General features: G+C 44.5%; 1 protein-coding gene across 9 annotated transcripts in view; it reads right to left on the reverse strand.

The window, feature by feature from the left end:
* The window catches only part of GULP1 (GULP PTB domain containing engulfment adaptor 1), a 1,880,853-nt gene that overhangs the window by 101,306 nt on the left and 1,762,233 nt on the right, over positions 1–17,314 (reverse strand). Inside the window, exon 12 of one of the 9 annotated variants that reach the window (XM_085648833.1) lies at positions 1,724–1,948. The exons of the other annotated variants lie outside the window; for them this stretch is intronic. Within the exon in view, the coding sequence (XP_085504959.1) occupies positions 1,724–1,948 (225 nt within the window). The remainder of the gene's footprint in view (positions 1–1,723; positions 1,949–17,314) is intronic. 9 annotated transcript variants of the gene reach the window in all.

Raw genomic sequence — 17,314 nt, forward strand, 5'->3', positions numbered from 1 at the left:
TAATTTCACCTCGTTATTTCCTCTTTCTATGTGTGCTGCATTCTGCTGCACACATAAAAAGATGATAACACCTCTTAGAATTGTTTCTGTGGAGGAAGCTGCACCTTCCTGCACAAAAACAATCCTGTCAACAACACAGGGACCATGGTGCAAGGGTGCCAGTATTTGTGCTAGGCTTCCCGAAACAGAATCCAGCCCAGGGGTAAAGGACAGGAATGCACCGTATTGCATAAATACAGTGCATTCCTGCCCTTTAACTTTGGCATAGGGCAGTGCAGCAAACTGACTTGTTGCGCTGCCCTATGCCAAACCCCCATAAATGAGGGTCTGATTATTTAAACCAAGCATAAATGCTGTTGCTCTAGTCTAGATGGCAAGGATTCTGACTAACCTGTGCCAGGCCACAGGCACCGGTGTGTGATAGAACATTTATCTGTGACCAAGGCTGGAACCTCTAGTTGCCAGTCTTCTTTTTACAGGTCAAAGAAAACGCTGTAAATGTGCTAGTAAAGAGACCTGAAGATTGTCTGGAAGAATGAGGAACTGCTTGATGGATCAAGAGGAAAAATGGACTGCATCACCAAGAGGAATTCCTGCATTGTAAAGCTATATGCCCAACTTCCTGGTGATAGGCAGTTTGCTGTGCATGGGCCTTTGGTTCTATCCCTGCTGATGTGCTGCACCTGTCTTAGAGGAAGAGGCCAAGTCTCTGTGCAGAGGGGTGTTGGTGGAGCACTAGAAAAGGGGGTCACATCTGTGCAATCAAGAGAATGTATTTTCACCAATGCTGCAAGGGCTTTGGGTATACTGCTCTTTAGGATCTTTTTGTTGAGCAACTCTGACACTGACCCCTGTTTGGTACCCTTAGGAGCCGACAATAGGGCTTTGAGCATTCTAGGGCCTCCCACCTGACTGGGAAGTAACTGGAGGGGCTCTTAGCGAAGCCCACGAGGAACACATCGCGCAAACCAAAAACAAGGTTTGCAAGCCCAGAGCCATTGAAAGAGAAACCTATCAGTGAAGGAGAAGGCTGGAAGAGTGCCAGGCTCTGTCCCCCATCAGAACGTCCACAGAGACCTTGTGAGAAAGTCTATTCTATACGAAAACCCAGTATGGGTTTATAAAAATCCCCTGTGAAAGTTTGTTGACAAGGGATCATTTATTGTGACAAACATTAGTTAAAGCTTATAGGCAGCTGCTTATTTATTATGAAAACCCTTTGAGAAAGGCAATAGGCAGAGATGTGTTTACTGTGTAAAGCCTGTTAATGAGCAAACTTATATTTTAGTGTGTGCACTTAAACTGTGTGTACAATAAAGTACTGCCTGGACACTGATTTATGTAAGTGTTATTACACTGCTCTGAGTTCCGAATTTGTAGGCCACACCACATACCAGAGTATGAATTAAACAGCTCTGCCTCAGTATCCTCAGGGATAAGCGAAGAAAGGGTACTTGGTGCTCAATTTTAAGTCTAGTAGTAAGTTGGCCACAAGACACTAAAGGTTAACTGTCCCAATTGACAAAATCCCTTCTTGGTAATGCCGACTAATGGTATGATATAAAATCGATAGTCAGAGGTATGGGACGTCCAGCCATTCTTCCAATGAACACATCAACATTGTTTCCTATTGTCCACTGTGCAAAATGTATGTTTGCATGCAGTTAAAACAAACAACATAGATAACATTCCAGAAAATACTGCATTTGCACAAAAGGATTACACGAGGCCGTGGAAGGCTGTACTCATTGACAGGCTTTGGAAGACCATGTTTTGACGGCGGGGCTGTTAGTAGACCAGGTGAAAGTCTGGAGTCAGGCGAACTCATAGGAGTCAGGGTTAAGGAACACATATCTAAACAGGGAATTGTAGCATCATGTTTACACCAGAAAAAGTTTGACGGTCTCTGAAGAATGTCTTGCTGTGAAGCAGATTTTATGTGCAGCAGCTGCAAAACAGTCAAAAAGAGAAGAAAAAGAGTTGAAAGATAAAAAAGAGAGTTAGAAAGAGAAGTGAGGGAGTCCAAGGCAGGAATTAATATGCGAAAGATCCGTAACATGAAAATAATGAGAAAGTAACAAGGTTTTTGAATTAGAGAAATCAACATCGTCTGAAAGAAAAAGGCTACACTGTGTAAATGTGCAGCACATTAACAACTGTAAAAAACAATTTGTGTTGGAAAATAACCGTGTACTGCAAAATGTAACAATGCAACCATATGGTATGCAAGCTCACTGACAACCGTATGGGGCCAAAAAAAAACCTCTAAGACACATGAGCCCAGCGGCACTATGATGGAGATGATCACATACCATACACCACTTTATAGATTCGATTAGCACCGACATTTGGAGGGGCACAAGATTGTGAGAGTTAGCAACACCACTAGGTGATGAATTAATCCGTTTTTGTGAAGCGTCTAAGAAACAAAGACCAGTGTACCAGCGTACTGATGAGGTGGCAACGATAAAAAGCAAAAAAGGTGTTAAGGGATTGAATTCCCACAAACCAGCATCAATGTCTCCCAGGTCTGTAGCATAAAGCCTGTTGGAAAACGAGGCAGCATCTGTGAGGCCTGCACAAATAACATGACTACATTTGTCCTTCACTGGGAACCAAACACCCAATTGTAGCGCCTGACTCTCAGAGGGTAGCGTTGCAGAGCAGTCTGAGGCTTACTCAAGGGAGGTGGTGTGGGATAGTTATCGCCACTTGCAGGTGCACAAAAATAACACTCAATAATTGATTGTCCAGTCTGTACTTTGCTTTATAAATGTAAGAGTACATTTATTAAACACACACACCACTGAATACTATGCACCAATTTACAAATATACATAAGCTGTTGGAATTACTTTGTAACATTGCATAACATCTGCACCCCTCCCGCAGGGCGGGGTGGGGTCTAGTACCACCACTCCCATGTATGCACATCAACTTGCCCCCAATGCAGTTAGTTGAACATAACCTGGAGCGAGGGCCCTGCGCACTGGCACCATCCCAGTGGCGACCCACCCCATTACCTCAGCAAGCATTAAAAAGGGGTAAACCTGCCTTGGTGTCACATGACCCTGACTGAGCATCTCCTACTGACCATAAAGTATGCACCTCTATATCTTAAGGGCTAGCAGTCTGGGGTCTTCACCTAAGCGCAGCAGCAAGAATCCATGTTTACGCACACTTTAGAATAGAATGACAGTACTCATCACCTTGGTTGATCATTTGAATGCATTGCAATTACAGCCCCTAAGGGCATCACAGATGAAATCACAGGATTGCGCATATACAACCAGACACCATAGCAGGACTGTCTGGCAACATAGCCCCACTTGGCTTATGACATCTCCTTACACATGTGACTTACAGTCCCTTCAAAAGAAGTACTCCTGGCAACTACACTTCTCCTGCAGTGCGCCTCTTCACTTTAAAAGGAATCACAGGTAAAAGCATGGGATTACGTAAATACAGCCAGACCCCCTAGCAGGAAGGTCCAGCAACATAACTCCACTTAGCTTAACATCACATTACACAGGTACTTCACTTTACACATGTGACTTTCAGTCCACCTAAAAAGAAATAACCAATAGTAAATGCATTTCGGTGCAATTACACCACTTCACCTCCAGGGGATGCCCTTCTCCAGACATCCCCAACTCAGCCCTTCTGCTGAGCCCTTGAGGGTTTATTCTTTCTGGACTGTACTTCTTTATGCTGGGGGAGACTACGGTGCTCCTGCAGCCCCCTGCACCCCTTTTCACACGTGAGGGTGACCCCCCTCCTCAGGGGGCCACAAAGCACCAAAACGGCAGATTTCCAAATGCCTGGCGAGGCATTATGGGGCGCATCATGCTCCTCTTTACCAGCCCCAGCCACTGGGAACACTCTCCTCTGCCCTCTGGGTCTCTGAGAGGGTAGATTCAGCAGTGTTCTGTCTTCACTGGCTCCATGCGCCAGCCTTTCGCCAGGCTCGCCTTCTGGGCCTCTCTCCCTGCGCAGAGGCCCCTGCTTCTGTGCCCAAATCCTGGGCTCTTCTTCTGGTGCTGATAGGGTCCTGAGGGCAGTCAGGGGGTCTCTCCTTCCAACTGCCCATTGCGCCAGGCTCCAGCACCTTCACCCTCAGCAGACCACACCCCAGAGAGAGCTTCTCTTCCTGTGCAAGCACTTTTTAAAATATGACTTTGGACTCTGCAGAATACTTATTTTCACATTCGCTACATTGGACTTAAGTGCGTGTCTGGAATCTGTAGGCCTAATTGAAGTTAATCTAGCCCCTGGCTCCACATTCCCATAGGGGAATAAGGAAGTGAAAACACAGTAAAACACACTGACTTTCCCTGGCATGTCTCTTCCATCCTGAGTTCACTGTGGGTGACTGCCAACTTATGAGGCTCCCCCACAGTAAAAGCTCAACAATAAGGTGCTCAAAAAGCGAAAAGTCCGGGCGGCCCATAGTGTCAGAACCACCTTCTAACAAAGCCCTTCAGTCTTACTGGTCTCCCATTGCATTGCGGACTCGTAGCGGTATCTTTCACAGTTCATTTGCTGAATCAAGATGGCAGGCTTCAATAAAGCAAATGCTCCTGTCCCAAATTACGATGCTCAGTGTGGCCTTTCACATTTTGCAGAAATGTACCTCCCAGTTTCTGTTTTGCTCTATTTGGAGCTGAAAGGATTGAGGAAGTGGCAGTTTGTAGGCAGTCACTTATCCATGCAGCATAAAGAGTAAAGGTTGAGTTCACAAAAGGGTACAGGAAGTAGCACAACAGGAGTGCATTTCTATGTACTATTTACGTATTCTTGCATGCCATCGTGAAACCTCCAAGTCCACTGCAGCTAAGGACGTAATGCGGCCCCTGCAGCACCAGCTGCGCTTCCCCCCCCACCCCATCAACCCCCCCAGTTTTTTATATTTCCCAATACTTCAGGGGGGCTTTCAATCCAAGACTACTGAATCTTCCTCAATCAATGTTAGACATTTGCTCTTTTGTGTGATATAATAACCTGACAGTTAATCAAATAATATGATTATCTACATGTAATAGTCTGAATCCCAAAAAATGGTTATGTCATTCATTTGGGGCCGAATAGTGGGTACTCAGTCTTTCTCCAACTCTGCACCATGGCACACACTTACGTGTGTGCTCCGCAGTGCTGACCAGGACAGTGCACCTGTATCACAGAAAAAAGCGCATTATGCAAAGACAGACCATCTGTTTAAGGCCGATGTTCCCCCCTACCTTTGGCCGCGCAGGTGGCAAACCGGCCTGCACTGCAAAGAGGGACTCTGGTGGGAATCCGTGGGATGTCCTTCCCTCTAGTTTAATGTGCAGCCTCAAGGTGGTACACAACCTCTTTCTGGTGCACAATCTGAGTGCTTCCTGGTGGCTTGTTTGCCTCTGGGCCCACATCTGTAACATGGCACAAATGATTTCCTCATTCGCATAGAGTCCCGAGCAGATAAACGAACACCCCGAGATAGTACAGATGGGGTCAGAGAGGAGGCCGGCCCCCTTTTTAACAGCAACGGGGCACAGAAAGTGGTTGTACACGCTTGTCGCGTCTCCAAGGCACATTCTATAATATGGCTCCAGGTATCTCCAGTAAAACTGTTCTACAAGCCCTTCAATACACTCCTTCAACAATGAAAACACAGAGCCAAAAACACCTTCCAACTGTATTTATATATCAAATATATTCCTATAACACTGGAGAGTAATGTTAGTGCAATGTGAATGACTCAGTGAAGAAGCCCAGGGTATAAATTGCCTCAGTGACAGTCTGAGGAATATATGAAACTGCCCCGACGGAGGAAGAGGGGCAGCTGAGCAGATCACTGGGGAGAGGCCAAATTCTTCTATGAAATGTTGGCAATGAACAAATGTATGTATGACACACGCACATGGCTGACGGAAGACAGGCATGCCATTACAATGGGACAATTTACAAGCGGATGCAGTTATCTCCAAAGAAGTAGTGTTTCACGCTTGTGACACAGCAATTTCAGTGCTAATGGGGGTGCATGGCATGGGGTCATCTCTGCACGCTGCTGCCGGCTCATGACACGCAGTGGGGGTCATCTGACGTCAGAATGTTCATGGTGAGCCCTCATCTCCCAACGGGCTGCATGTCTTGAATGTTGCAGCACACACTTCTTTCCTAGGGTGACCTGGACGGGACAATTTCCTTTACGCCTGTCATTATGATGAGTAAAAATGCCGTAGACGCACAGCCCATCTTGCCAAATGTACGGTTTAAACAACGGTTTCTAGTAAACCACAAGTGACCCTGCCTGATGGATGGCATCACCCAGCCCTCGTCATTATGTGCACAGCCCTGGAGACCCACAGTGAGATCTGGCACATATTCACAATACAGGGAGCAAGGCTGATCCGTCAGAGGGGCCTACTTGTGAAAACAGAACATAGAGGACGTTTGAGACAAATTAACGTGCAGCACTTCTAAAGAAGATTGCACATCACATGCAAACTGCATTTCAAAGGAACAAGATTGTAGGACTCAGTTGTTTCGCCTCATAACAATATCCTGCGGAAGAAAGTGGTGTCAAGATGAACTTTGTGGATTTCGGGTCGAATGGACAGCAATACATAACATATACTGTTGGCTAGATCTCGAACGGCCATACATTTGCGGGTGCTTCTACCATCAGTATTTATGTCTTTAGTGCATACGTTTTGGATTTGCTTCGGCCTGGACAGTGCTCTTTCCAACATTAGGCAGCTGGGCAAGTTTTCCTCAGCAGAGACTGAAACATTAGGCTGATCTTGGGAAACAGCTGCAATACATCAATATATACGCGCTTGCACATCAGCCTAGTGACTATAAAGGTCAACATTCAACGTTCAGAAAAAAGGCTCCCGCTAAGCCATGCACAACAACAGAATACTCTTTGTATCCACCTCCACCTACACTGAGAATCCCACCTCCTGATACCCTCCCCTACTGTCTCTCCCCCTATCTTACCTCATGCTGAGGCTACTCACTCATCCTAAAAGAGTAGCAGCAGTCACTTTTTCCTGAAACAGTGACAGGTCCACGCGCGGTGTTCACATATCATCTGCTTTCCTCTGGTCTCTACAAAGTAGGTGATGGCCAACTTCTCCCATACTTCCTTCAGGTGTCTTGTAGAGCTAGGGGTGGTGAGGAGAGGTAATGCTGAAGTACTCCCCCTCCTCCCTTTCCATTGTGTGTGGAGAGTTCACTGCCTGGCCACAGTAGGCTCTCCTCTACTCTATTTCGTAGAGACCTGGAGGGAGCAGGGGAAATAGCTGCCGCAGCCCTACAATGATTGAGAGGGGGCGGCATGCATTTCCTAGTCCACTGATTTTGGATAGAAACGGGTGTGAATTCAAAGCACTGCACCAGAGGATCACATCCTCCAGTGGCTTCGTGACACACCACGGTATGCTTACATAAAAGACAATGCATCTTTTTACGGCTAGGACGGTCCCTGCAACAACATGGTACCCAATACAGTAACCACTGCAAGATCTAAAAGCTAGGGTGTTAGTTGTAGATCTCCTAACAATATGATTCTAGCTACACTCAAATGTATCAATTATGTCATCCATCCTATTTTTGTGTGTTCAAATTACTATATTCTGCCAAAGCCTTTCCACTAACATCCATCTTGAGCAATTTCAGATCACGTATTTTTCATGAGTTATCTGTCATCCTAAACTTCAGTGCAGTTTAATTTAGACTGTGCTGTGTCTTGCTTTTGAGCAATACTCATTTATACACTGGTAGTGAATTCAAGGGAGAGCAAAATGTGCCAGGAACTGTTTTTTCCTCGGATTCAACGATATTTCACTGATTCAAAAATGGAAAATACTTAACTCAAAATTGACTTAGTTCACATGTAGAGTACGGCATTTCAAAGTGGGAACAGCTCTGGGAGGTCGAAGATCATTTAATGAGAAAATAGACAGCAATGAACTGCAGACATATGTGCAAAAGGTATATACCTTTTTGGGCAATGGGAGTTGGAACATTTTGTTTCCACATGCAATTTGTTCTTTGTGGGGCATTTTGAATACTTTTGTCTTTGCCAGGTTTCATTTTGAATTATATAGGGAGATTTTAACTCATGCATGCACAACTTCACCGCAGCCTCAAAGTGTTTTCTGCCAGGGAGAAGATGAAGAGAACAGCAGAATAGCACCAAAGCCTTTATGTATGGGCCACCACTATCAGTTGCCCTCTGTTGGCTGTGGGGCGCAGGCTGGCTTGAGCATTGTTCCAGTGGCCCTGGAAACGCAGCAAACCATATTCAAGCCTGTGGGAGAGGGAGGAAGATGCCTGACCCCAGACTTATATATGGAACAATCTTTAACCAAGGCAACTACTCAGTCAAGTGAAGAAAGGGCAAGTATGCTATGGAAGGCTGATCTTTGTAGTCTGGTGAAATTGTAAAGTCTGTCTGATAACTACAGGCCTCCAAAGGCGCAGATCATGAAACTAAGTTTCAGTGTATTTTAAACCGTGTCCAATCATACACAAGGAAGCTATGTACACGCTGTATGGATGAGATATATGGTTAGTCTGCTGAATATGTAAGTCCCCGTGGAATTCACAATTTGCAGGCCTTTTCTCAGCAACGTGGCTGGTAGATTGATTCAGGGAGACAATTACAACTGTTAGAGGCAAGACAAGGCAATCTTTTGAGGAGCTGCCTATATGGTGGTTCAAACTTTGTTGGGCTTCTTCCAATGGGGAAGATCAAACCCCATTTGGATATGTGACATCTCTTATCTCCTCTCTCCAAAGACATAATGCGTAGACAAATGTATATAAATAGAGGACCACCCCACTATTGAGGATGTGTGGGACAGGTCTGCTCTATTTGAAGTAATACAAAATGGGGTGGTGATGGACGAAGCATCAGAACCAATCAAACACTCACACCCAGTCAACAGATCTTTGCCTCATGGGAACAGTCCAGCCCGACCTGGAGTATTATATGTGGTACGGTGTTAACCAGAGCACTTGGATAAAGCCCGGGAAGGGGGAAGGAAAGAAGACAGCCAAGTCACTAGCTTAGGCAAGATGTGCAGATATATACCGAAAATGATATATAAACAGTGCAGTGCAGTAAAGTGAAAAAGTTAAAAAAGGAGTTGGAGGAAGAAGATAGTTTAATGCAAAATATTCCTACCAATCTTTATTTAAAAATGGTGCAGAAACAGCTTTTAACAAATAGGCTGTTTAACAATGTGGTCAACATGTTTCAGCCTGCTTGACCCCATGGTCAAATGGCTTTCGTCAGAACCTTGTAAATTATTAATTGCTACTGCAACAATATAGTGTGAAAAAAGGAACAGTGAGTATTTTAAAATACAACCTTGTGTGGTGTAAAACTTCTTCGTGCACTCAGTCTATATAAGTTTATCTGTGGAAATACGGAAAAAAACAAAGAGAACAAAATAAGGTAATGGCAAAAAACATACTCTCTCTCGAAGAACTAGTTAATTATTGGCCCGGTGTGTAACCATATCTCAAGTGCTTACCTGGTGAGCACGAGAAGTGAACCTCACCTCACCCGGATTAGACTCAGGTTTGAAGGAGGCCCCGCCCTGAGAAAATAGAAAATGTGGGGGGAATTGAAGAAACTGTTAAACCCCAGCAATAGTGAGTTCATGATTATAAAGAATAGGATCTAAACACATTGTCCTATACACGCTCTTTTGAAACCTCTGTTGTGACTTCCCCCTACTAGCAGGTATAACAACCCCGAGGGCAGATTATCGATTGCAAGTATACAAGGGAACACGCAGACGTAAGCGCTGCAATGTAAATTGAGCATACGATAAGCGGTTTGCTAGTATAGGTGTTGTCTAATGGCATTAAAAGTGAAAGAGATCCGATACCTTACCTCTCCGTCGGTGCCTCGGAGTAGGTCTGAGCCGTTTGGGAGGTAACCGGCAGGTTTGATCTCAGGTGTTAAAAATCATTCAGATGCGTGAAGTCGCATTCCTATTCGTCGACCGATAGCCAATCAGTTTCACTGTTGTTGTTATCGCTCACGGACCATCAAATCAGGATCCGGTAACGCTTTAAACTACAAAATGACGTCAGCGTACCTGGAAATCGTGGTTCCGCGGGTCATGAAAAAGATAACTTTATCAATCGTGCTTGTATGAGCGGACAAATAGCGACGCCAGTAGGCATGTTAAATAAGAATCAGCTAATATATACACTAAACTATGAACTGCGGTGGCGAAAAAAGCCGTGTTGTGTACATATTGCTAATATGTAGCCTGGTGTCCTCAGTTGGAGTAGGGAGGCCCTTAATGACCAGTGTGCACATACGTGTGGAACAATATAAAGGCTAGGACGAAAATCTAGAAACTGTCTGGCAAAAAGCTAAGTAGATTTATCCTATTACTGTAGAGTGATGGATAAGTGCAGCTAGCTAATGGACTATATAACCCACTTGTATCTCACAATGAGACCCAGGGAATGTCATCATTTAAACCTTTTTGATCACTGCGAATTCTAAAAACCCAACGTTGTTCTTTTAGAAACAAGCATCGAGATATATCGCTCACATGGGATGGAATAAAAGGTTTTTCTAAAACTGTCCACCAGAAATCATTAGCTTGATGTTTAGCCTCTTCAAAGTGACGTGTAAGTCTTGTGTTGGTTTTCTTGCAGCGGAAAGTGCTCTTATGTTCTAACATACGTAGTCGGACTTTCCGAGTGGTCATCCCTACGTATCGAAGTTTACAGGGACATTCAATCAGGTAAATTAAGTTTTCACTATTGCAATTGGTGAAAGTCCTTTGTTCCCACGGTGTGTTGGTACCTATGTCCAATGATGTAGAATGACTGGTTTGTGGGCATATTGAGCAGGTACCACATGGGTGGTGTCCCAGTACTGCAGGTAGGTCCCATAGAGTGCCAATAGAACGTGGTCTCTCTTCTCGAGGTCTTGTATGGACCAATTTGTCCCTGAAGTTACTTCCTCTCTTCAGTGAAAATAGGGGTAGCTGTATCTTCTCTTTGCAGGAATTGAGGAGACGCCAGTGTTTCTTCACGCTTCTCTGAATCCCATTGGTTAGGGTGCTGAATGTATGGACAAAAGTTAACCGTTCTAACGGTGGTTTAGCATAGGGAGGTTCAATCAATGCCTCTCTGTTGTTGTTAGAGGCGCGTTTGAAGGCTTTTTTGATCAGAGATTTCGGATATTTCTTTTCAATTAGTTGTTCTGTAAGGTTTTTTGCATGTATCTGATACTTGTCAGATGTGGAGCAGTTGCGTCTTACACGCAAAAATTGTCCGTAAGGGAGATTGTCTCTAAGTGATTTCGGATGTTGGCTATCATATCTCAGAAGGGAATTGCGAGACATCGGTTTTCTGTAAAGTTCACTTTCCAATCCAGTAGAAGTGCTGAAGATGGAGAGATCTAAAAAAGCCAATCTTTCTTTGTGTGCTTCCACTGTGAACCTCAAGAAATTGTTTCTGGTGTTCAGCCAATGTAGAAAGGGGGAAATTGATGACAAATCTCCGCGCCAAACTACAAAGATGTCATCAATGTAGCGCTTCCATAATCTGATGGAGTCACTGAAGGGATTGTCATTATTAAGCACGTGTGTCTGTTCAAAAGAGTGCACATAAAGATTGGCTAGACTTGGAGCAAAAATACTTCCCATGCTGGTCCCGGAGACCTGCAGGTATATAGTATCCTCGAATTTGAAAAAATTCTCTTTCATAGCCAAATGTGCAAGCGTCATGATGAAATGTACCGGAGTAATGGTATCCAAGTGTGTATTATTCAGGATGGAAAAGATAGTTTCAAGTGTCTCGTCCTGAGGGATAGATGTATACAATGATTCTACATCAAATGATACTAGAAGGTCTTTTTCAAGATCAAAATCTACTGTAGGTAGTAGACGTAAGACATCTTTAGTATCTTGTAGGTATGTTGGCATATCTTTCAACAAAGGTCTCAGGAAATGATCGACAAAAGTGGATAAAGGTTCTAGTAGTGACCCTTGGCCCGATATGATGGGTCTTCCTGGTGGGGGACGTTGGGTTTTGTGAACTTTAGGTAAAGTATAAAAGTATGGCATCACAGGATGAGGAGTATGCAGGAATGATGCTTCTTGTGAAGTGATCCAGCCATTTGCTGATGCTTCTTCCACTGCTTCGGTGATGGCTCTCTGAATTCTCTTAGTAGGATCCTGTTGGAGAGGTTCGTAAAATCTCCTGTCTGCCAGTTGTCTCATACACTCCTGACGATATGTTTCAGTGTCCTGAATGACTACTGCTCCGCCTTTATCCGCTGGCTTAATTACGATAGTCTGGTCTTCCATAAGTCCCTTTAATGCCAAGCGTTCTTGCTTGGGTAGGTTACAGTATTGATCTGTTTTCTTCTTGTTCTCACATAAATTTGTAATCTCTTCAGTAACCGCTTGTTCAAAGGTCAAGACTTGCGGTGGTACGTCGTGTAGAGGCGGATTGAAGGTCGATCGATCTTTCAGACCAGTATTTGTTTCCCTTGGTGTAGTAAGGGACATGTCTTTGTTATTGAAGTAGAAGTGTAATCTTATTTTGCGGAAAAATTTGGCCAAGTCGCACCGTACTTGGAAATCGTCTCCATGTGTAGTTGTCAGAAAACCAAGTCCTTTGTTAAGGATTGATGTCTCATCAAGCGTCAAGATCTTCTTGCTCAGGTTCAGTACTAGGTCGTCTCGGTGCTCGTTCCTGGTTGTGGTTGTCCCTTCTTTGTTTGGCTGCGTGTGCTCATTTGTTGAGGCATTGATGTCGACAGGTTAAAGTGTACTTGTGGCTGTCGTCCTCTTCTTTTTCCTCTGGACCTCCCTTGGCCAGACCCTAAAAAAGGCTGGAAGCTAGGGTCCTGTTGGTGTATTGGAAACGGATTAGGTTGAAAAGCCTGGAACGGCTGTGGGGGAGGGGGGGGGGTAGCCCCAAGGTGTCGGAGGCCACCATTGTTGGAAATGGGGTGTATATTGTCCCCTCCAGTTCCTTCTGTTACCCCGTCCTCTGTATTGTGGCCTATTCAATTGCGGGCCTGCATTATCATTGTCATTGTTGTCATCTTCAGAACTGCTCCCTGAGTAGTTAGACCCGTAGCGACGTCCTTTGTTATTAAACTCGGGTGCTGTATAGGAGTCACTGGTGTAAGGATATATCACCTCATGTTTAAATTTAGCCAGGTCTTTTTTAAACTTTTCTATTTTGGAAATCAGTATTGAATCTTTAAGTTCTTTATTGCTTTTGTTAGCTTCATCCTGGTTCTTTTTAAAGAGAGTGGCTGTGACAGTGACTTTGATTTGGGCCTCTAAGACCTGTATCTCAAGAAGGATGGTGTCTGCGATGCGTTTGGCTGTGCTGATAATTAAAATGAGCCAATCGCGCGTGCAGCGCCACGCTATGAGGGACCAATCTTTCAAAAATCTTTTATCTTGTAGAAATAGGCGAGGGGCGTTAGTAACGATTAAGCCTGAGGGGGCACAATTCCCCCGTAAATATTCAGCCATAATGGCACCGTGTATCGTTGTCCGTGTATGTGATTTCTTCAACGTTAATATCTGGCTCCAATCATCAATATTAGTGCCAGGTATAACAAATGTGTTATCTAGTATGCTGGGTGTACTGTCCAATATGGATTGGAGAGTGAAGTCATCATAAGCTAGACCGCTAAATTCTGCCATACTGGAGGACAATGAAGTATCCGTTTACTGTATACGGGGAAGTCAACAACAGAGCGATCAGTGCGGAGTCTTGTCTGATCACAGACTACCTCTGGCTAGTTAGATCAGCAAAATTCTTAAGTTTAAAACGGACCACGAACCACGATTTCCAGGTACGCTGACGTCATTTTGTAGTTTAAAGCGTTACCGGATCCTGATTTGATGGTCCGTGAGCGATAACAACAACAGTGAAACTGATTGGCTATCGGTCGACGAATAGGAATGCGACTTCACGCATCTGAATGATTTTTAACACCTGAGATCAAACCTGCCGGTTACCTCCCAAACGGCTCAGACCTACTCCGAGGCACCGACGGAGAGGTAAGGTATCGGTAAGGTATCGGATCTCTTTCACTTTTAATGCCATTAGACAACACCTATACTAGCAAACCGCTTATCGTATGCTCAATTTACATTGCAGCGCTTACGTCTGCGTGTTCCCTTGTATACTTGCAATCGATAATCTGCCCTCGGGGTTGTTATACCTGCTAGTAGGGGGAAGTCACAACAGAGGTTTCAAAAGAGCGTGTATAGGACAATGTGTTTAGATCCTATTCTTTATAATCATGAACTCACTATTGCTGGGGTTTAACAGTTTCTTCAATTCCCCCCACATTTTCTATTTTCTCAGGGCGGGGCCTCCTTCAAACCTGAGTCTAATCCGGGTGAGGTGAGGTTCACTTCTCGTGCTCACCAGGTAAGCACTTGAGATATGGTTACACACCGGGCCAATAATTAACTAGTTCTTCGAGAGAGAGTATGTTTTTTGCCATTACCTTATTTTGTTCTCTTTGGTTTTTTCCGTATTTCCACAGATAAACTTATATAGACTGAGTGCACGAAGAAGTTTTAAACCACAAAAGGTTGTATTTTAAAATACTCACTGTTCCTTTTTTCACACTATATTGTTGCAGTAGCAATTAATAATTTACAAGGTCCTGACGAAAGCCATTTGACCATGGGGTCAAGCAGGCTGAAACATGTTGACCACATTGTTAAACAGACTATTTGTTAAAAGCTGTTTCTGCACCATTTTTAAATAAGGATTGGTAGGAATATTTTGCATTAAACTATCTTCTTCCTCCAACTCCTTTTTTAACTTTTTCACTTTACTGCACTGCACTGTTTATATATCATTTTCGGTATATATCTGCACATCTTGCCTAAGCTAGTGACTTGGCTGTCTTCTTTCCTTCCCCCTTCCCGGGCTTTATCCAAGTGCTCTGGTTAACACCGTACCACATATAATACTCCAGGTCGGAGTGGTTTATAGTGGTGGGAAGGTTGGATATCCAGATGATGACACCTACCAATCACTGGTTATTGATGGAAATCCTTTATAACCAATCAGCACTCTAAGGTTCTTCTCTCTCATACTCTACATATTTTTTCTATCTCTGTGTTGACCTTGACCAACATTTAGACTGACAGACTCCTTTTTGTATTATTGATTACTGAACAGGGGATTGAGTCTGTCCAGGTCTTTAAACTTTCCCTTGGACCCTTCCTTTTTGTGTTCTAACAGTCCAGCCCGAACTGCCAAGCCGGTCCTAGGAAACTTGTTTCCGGTCCAGGGAAGGCATGGCTTGGCAGTTCGGGCTGGACTGTTCCCATGAGGCACAGGGTCAGACTGATTTGCATATGGCCATGTCTGAACTGGGGTGGCAGAGTGGGCTAAAGAACGGTGATGGATCAAACCCAGATCTGTTGACTGGGTGTGAGTGTTTGATTGGTTCTGATGCTCCGTCCATCACCACCCTTTTTTGTACCGCTATGTTCGCCATAAGTTGGCAGGGTATGCTCAGACGTGAGTCCCTTGCTCACTTTGCCACTGGATTCAAGCAAGCCTGGCTGAAGACGGCTGAAATGCCAGAAACCGGTCCTAGGAAGCTTGTTTCCGGTCCAGGGAAGGCATGGCTTGGCAGTTCGGGCTGGACTGTTCCCATGAGGCAGAGGGTCAGACTGATTTGCATATGGCCATGTCTGAACTGGGGTGGCAGAGTGGGCTAAAGAACGGTGATGGATCAAACCCAGATCTGTTGACTGGGTGTGAGTGTTTGATTGGTTCTGATGCTCCGTCCATCACCACCCCCTTTTGTACCGCTATGTTCGCCATAAGTTGGCAGGGTATGCTCAGACGTGAGTCCCTTGCTCACTTTGCCACTGGATTCAAGCAAGCCTGGCTGAAGACGGCTGAAATGCCAGAAACCGGTCCTAGGAAGCTTGTTTCAGGTCCAGGGAAGGCATGGCTTGGCAGTTCAGGCTGGACTGTTCCCATGAGGCAAAGGGTCAGACTGATTTGCATATGGCCATGTCTGAACTGGGGTGGCAGAGTGGGCTAAAGAACGGTGATGGATCAAACCCAGATCTGTTGACTGGGTGTGAGTGTTTGATTGGTTCTGATGCTCCGTCCATCACCACCCCCTTTTGTACCGCTATTTGAAGTAATGGCAAGGGTCCAGGAAAGCTTACAGATGCCCTGGTCTCCTCTGCAGACACAATAAAAGGAGGAGGAAAATTGGGACAACTGATCTGCTACTTTTCTCCTTTCCATTGTTCCCACAATTAACATCAGAGGTAGGAGGCCTTGTACACCCACGTGTCAAGCAATTCACTACGTTCATTAAGTCATCTTTCCCATGTCTGCAAGGGAAGGGGAAGCTGGGGCTACATCACTAGAAGATCAAGAGGGCTTTGATCAACAAGAGTTGTGCTATCTAGAGGGATATCAAGCCAAATCTTGTTGGAAAGCAATGTCGCTAAAAAATAACAACTTCAGCAGAGACACTGTATTTTTCAAACTCTACCATCTGGGAAACATGCAAGATGGGTGAAGAGTGTCCAGTTGAGAGTTATGTTATCAGAGAGCAAGGCTAATTTTCCGGCAATACAAAACACAAACCTTTAGTCATTCTCCAGAAATTTAAAATTTCTGCAACATATCTTGTAACAAGAGGAGGATAAAGTACAAACATTTAAATCACAGGGAGCTTTAAATAGGTTCCTGATGATCACATCAATATCAGATTAAAGTTCCATGCCACTGCTTCCCTCGCTTGATATCTATGCAACGTCATAAACATGTCAGAAAAACGGATTCTCTTCTTATTTGGAGCCACAACATTAGTTGTTTAACACCCAGACACCTACACTCATTTTTGGTTGATAGACATGCAAGGACAATTGTTATACATGGAATTCCTGTTTGGCTGAGGTATACACCCAGGCCAAGAAGGAACCACCACTCTAGTAAAGGTAAGTTAGGTACACACTAAAAGATAACCTGTTCCAGTGTTTTTTTGTTAAAAAAAAAAAAGTGCCAGGGTTCTCGTCAGAAGGCAGCTTGCACCAGTCCATTTCTCCTGTTAGAACCGCCTAAAACAGAACCAACTGCTAACCATGAAAGTCAGGAGAGGATGTGGTGTAATGGCCAGAGCTGCAGACTTTGGCGCTGGGAAACCAGGTTTTAGTCTCGGCATCGGCTTAACATCCTGTGATTCTGGGCAAATCACGTAATCCCCCGTAAATTAATGTGTCCTTAACTGGTGCTCATGAACACACTGCTGTGGAGATTAAAT

The sequence above is a fragment of the Triturus cristatus genome, chromosome 3_2, assembly GCF_964204655.1.
Source record: "Triturus cristatus chromosome 3_2, aTriCri1.1, whole genome shotgun sequence".
Classification (NCBI taxonomy): domain Eukaryota; kingdom Metazoa; phylum Chordata; class Amphibia; order Caudata; family Salamandridae; genus Triturus; species Triturus cristatus.